General features: G+C 42.5%; 1 protein-coding gene across 2 annotated transcripts in view; it reads right to left on the bottom strand.

Moving 5' to 3' along the window:
• The window catches only part of LOC106817078 (porimin-like), a 14,295-nt gene extending 10,670 nt beyond the window's left edge, over nt 1-3,625 (bottom strand). For both annotated transcript variants that reach the window (XM_014821726.1, XM_014821725.1), the window contains exons 1-3: nt 3,450-3,625; nt 1,236-1,415; nt 47-127 (exon numbers count right to left, since the gene is read on the bottom strand). In XM_014821726.1, coding sequence (XP_014677212.1) covers nt 47-127; nt 1,236-1,415; nt 3,450-3,504 — 316 coding nt within the window. In that variant the 5' untranslated portion in view covers nt 3,505-3,625. The remainder of the gene's footprint in view (nt 1-46; nt 128-1,235; nt 1,416-3,449) is intronic.
• Nucleotides 3,626-4,519: the final 894 nt, after the last annotated feature.

Below are 4,519 nucleotides of genomic sequence, written 5' to 3' on the forward strand. Positions count from 1 at the left end.
TCTCTCTCTCCCCCCCCCCTCGGCATCGAGGGCTACTACTACTCACATTGGTCGACGGTCGACACAGAAGCATCCAGCAAGCTACAGGCGCCGGGGGCAAGCCGCGAGTCCACGCACAAGTTCGTGTCTGCGAGAAAAAAAATGCAGTGAGAGGTCAACCAAGGGTCAGCAAGGGAGTGAGAGGTCAACCAAGGGTCAGCAAGGGAGTGAGAGGTCAACCAAGGGTCAGCAAGGGAGCGAGAGGTCAACCAAGGGTCAGCAAGGGTCGCCGACGTCAGGTTCGCGGCTAGAAGCAACAAGCTTTTGTTTTTTCGTCTCGACGGGCAGCAAGTGGGCACTGCCGCCGGCGCTGCCGGAGAAAAGATGGGCGCGCGGGAAATATTTACTAGCGCAGAAAGTTCCTCAAGTACTGCCTTCACTTGCTGCCGACTGTTATAATAGTAATATGTATAATACTTAGTGTCACCTTAAAAGATATGGTTGTGTGTACTTACCACAGATGGAGCCACTGTATTCAGCATTGGCTGACCTTAGGAAACATGTCTAAATAAACAAGTCTCATCTAAAACCAGCTTCTCTCCTCACTTACACCACACATCAAACCTTGTAACACCGACGTTGAGAGAAGACAGCAAACTGACCCTTGTAGGCAGCAAACTAGCGAACGCCATGCGGACAGCCGGGTGCGAAATTAACGGGAGTCCGGAGTCAAATACTCCCTGATTTACTGTCGCACTCCCTGATTTGACATATGCAGGAGTCCGTGTGACTCCCTGAAAATTGTGTTATACGCACTAACTAGTTCATTCCAGAGCACGGCCTACGTGGAATTATCGTTTTTTTTTCAGCAAATGTCCCAATAAAATTTGGCAGACGAGCAACGAAAATGTCCTGCAATGCCCAATGCATTATTGTTCATATCTTTAGTTTTGAACTTCAGGCTGCAGACTCCCTCATTTTGCTGCAGACTCTCTTTTTGAGAGCAGGGAGTACAACTTTAAAAGTTTAACTTCTACGTTCTTTACTGTCAGAGCCAGGAAAAAAAATATAATTTATTTTTCAGGGGCTATTTTTCAAGCTCGCGTGCATGAAAATAGCACTCTAAAATTTGGTTTGCATTGAAATCAATGCAAATTTACGGGGGCTCTTTTTGCTATTTCCGGGGCTCTTTTTGGCATTTCGGGGGCTAAATCGCCCCGAACCCCCGTGTATTTTTTTCACTGGTCAGAGCTTACCTCGAGGTTTGGAGCAGTAGACGTAAAGACAGTCATCGACGGCGGCGCACTCAACACACGACAAACTGAAGTTGCCGCAGATGACTGCCGGCGCCCCCTGGTCCTCGCCTGCCGGCGCCCCCTCGTCCTCGCCTGTCGGCGCCCCCTGGTGCTCGCCGGGAGCTCCTAGCGAAGTGGATTCTGCGAGAAACGGGGCGAGCTGTGAGCGACGCGGCGTCAAACATGAGACAGATACAGCGTGTGGTGCATTAGTACATCGTAGCGGAGTGCTACTCAGTACTAAAACTAAGCCTACTAGTACAATTAATTTCATGGTACTTGGTACAATTTCTCAGTACTTGGTACTTTTACTTACTAGTAGTAGTACTAGTAATTAATATTAGAATAGTAATAATACTAATATTACTAAATAATACTAATAGTATTAGTAATACTACTACTAGCTCTAGTACTATAGCCCGCGGAAAGTGGGTCCAAATTACTAAAAGTGGGTCTGAATTGTTGGGTCCAAACTACGGTGGGTTCTAATTACTCGAAACCGCACCAGCTACCATAGCTCTAGTACTATAGCCCGCGGATAGCTGCCGCAGGGCTATAGAACATTGTCAGCTCGATTTCGTATCTGCACTTGGTCCCCGATTGGTTCCACGACAAATTGTTCAGAAAACGCAAAATGATCAGGCTTTTTAACACTTATCTATTAACATGGACATCTCACCTATCTTTTTGAACACTTTCCACAACGTTACACCATGTATTTATCCATTTATTCCTAAAAGTATCAGCACTACTTCCAAATTCCGTTTGAAATGCTGTGTGTGCACGCGTGACGTCACCCGAAATGTAGCTGCATCATAGGCAAAACACATGGCAGCTACACTGTGGCAGCTATGAAGAATGTACAATAATACCTTCCTTCCTGAACAACAGTGAAACATGGACCAACATAACTAAGGAAGAATTTAAAATGTTAGAAGACTCCCAAAATGAATACCTACGTAAAATAATAAAAGCTCATAGTAAAACACCATTGGAAGCACTAAGGATAGAATTGGGAATTTTACCAATAACTGATAAAATAGCATACAAAAAACTTATGCTACTTCAATACATAATTAAGTTAGATAACAATAGATTAATAAAGAAAGTATTTATACAGCAGATCAAAGAGGAAGGAAGAAACTGGGGAAATGAAATCTTAATAATCCTAGAGGAGTACGAACTAGAAATCTCATTTACAGCCATAGGATTAAAACCAAAAAGAGCCTGGAAAAAACAAGTCAAAGATGCCATACTAAAACGAGTAATTAAAAGAGACAAATTGAAAACTAGAGGCAAAACAAAAATGAACATGATAAACATTGAAACATACGGATTGAAGGAATATATGAAAGAATTATCATTTACCGATTCGTGTTGTGGATTGCATGATTGATCTAAAAGGATACTTTAAAAATAATTTTAGCAATGATAAGTGTAATAGATGTAATAAGGATATGAAAGAAGATATGGAACATTTATATAATTGTGATAGTTATGAAATATATAAGGAGGGACAACAAATAGATAACTGGAAAAGGGACAGCCATGGAATATTAAAACCAGCGTTAGAATATGTACGAAAAATTCTGGCGATTCGTGACACTAACATTTAGAGAATTAGAGGCGACATTTATCCCTTTGTTTTCTAGATGAACCCCGCACTCGTTGATTCGGGTGCCTTGTGAAATACAAGAGAGGGCGCTAAGATACAAGATACGATGCAGCTACATTCACACAGCATTTCAAACGGAATTTGGAAGTAGTGCTGGCACTTTTAGGAATAAATGGATAAATACATGGTGTAACGTTGTGGAAAGTGTTCAAAAAGATAGGTGAGATGTCCATGTTGATGGATAAGTGTTAAAAAGACCGATCATTTTGCGTTTTCTGAGCCATTTTTCGTGGAACCAATCGGGACCAAGTGCAGAAACGAAATCGAGCTGACAATGTTCTATAATCTATAGCCCTGCGGCAGCTATCCGCGGGCTATAGTACTAGAGCTATACTACTACTACTATTACTAAGTACTAGTAGTACTAGTACTACTATTACTAAGTACTAGTAGTACTAGTACTACTACTACCACTGTACCAGTACCACTGGCACTGGCACTACACTAGATTATAGTAACTGAATTTTGATCATGGATGGCAACCATAAAAAAAACATTACCCTGCCCAAAACCTGCAGCTATCACACTGCACAATATCACGGTTACGATATTCATCTTGTTACTGTTGTAAACACGTTCCGTGGAACAATTTCGAAGTTACGTCCACGTTTCAATCGGGTGTTCAGTTGTTGTCCAACTTGTTGATGTACTGTGTTGATGTGTTGATGACGCAGTAACATGCTAAACTAAATGCTCACTTGTTCCTGTGTTGCACTCTGGGATAAATTTGCGTGTCCAAGCGGCAAGACGGCTGACGTAACCCAGTGCAGTGAACACAACACATGAATGAAATACCAGACGCCGCATTTTAACTAGTAAATCTGTTTCCTGGTGTCTCAGAGGCGTAAGTAATGCAAAACTGCTAGCCGAGTGTCCTTTTTACAGCGGACAAATGAATGGAAAATGTTAGAAAATATTGCACTTCCTTTCATAAGTCACTAGTATTAGTAATCTTACTCGTAGATTGCAATATTGCAATTAGCTCTAGACTAGTAGTACTAGTAGTAGTAGCTCCAAGAAACGGTATTGCTAGGGTTAGAATACCGTGTGATTTGACGTTAGTCACACAGCCTGGTCGGGTTAGACTAGTAGTAGTAGTAGTACTAGTGGTTCAAGGATAGAGAACATGGGCCCCATTGAAACCTATGTCATTTTCGTAAATGTGGGGGTGGGGGTGAACACATACGTTACAAACGCATCGTAATATGTGCATCTAGATAGCTACCAAGAATAAATACGCATGACAAGCGTACGTCTACATTTGTTGTCCTAGCGGCGTAGCGCATTCCTGGATACGGTACCATATGCCATGGTAATAATATGCTAATTCATTACTACAAGGCCGTAGGTTGAGCAAATTCCTAGGGGGTGTCACGGTCTGAGATTACCCCCAGTCTGAAATTACCCCTAGCACCTCGTGCGCATGCGTGACGCATGCGCAGTAGCGCTGGATAATGAGACTGCCGCGGCCACAGTCTGAGATTAGTCTGGCAGTAGGATATGGTGTGTATTCTGTTTCATAATTCGATTCAAATTCATTCGATGCGTGAATCGAATGATTCGATGCATC

The sequence above is a fragment of the Priapulus caudatus genome, unplaced genomic scaffold, assembly GCF_000485595.1.
Source record: "Priapulus caudatus unplaced genomic scaffold, Priapulus_caudatus-5.0.1 Scaffold1588, whole genome shotgun sequence".
In the NCBI taxonomy this organism is placed as follows: domain Eukaryota; kingdom Metazoa; phylum Priapulida; class Priapulimorpha; order Priapulimorphida; family Priapulidae; genus Priapulus; species Priapulus caudatus.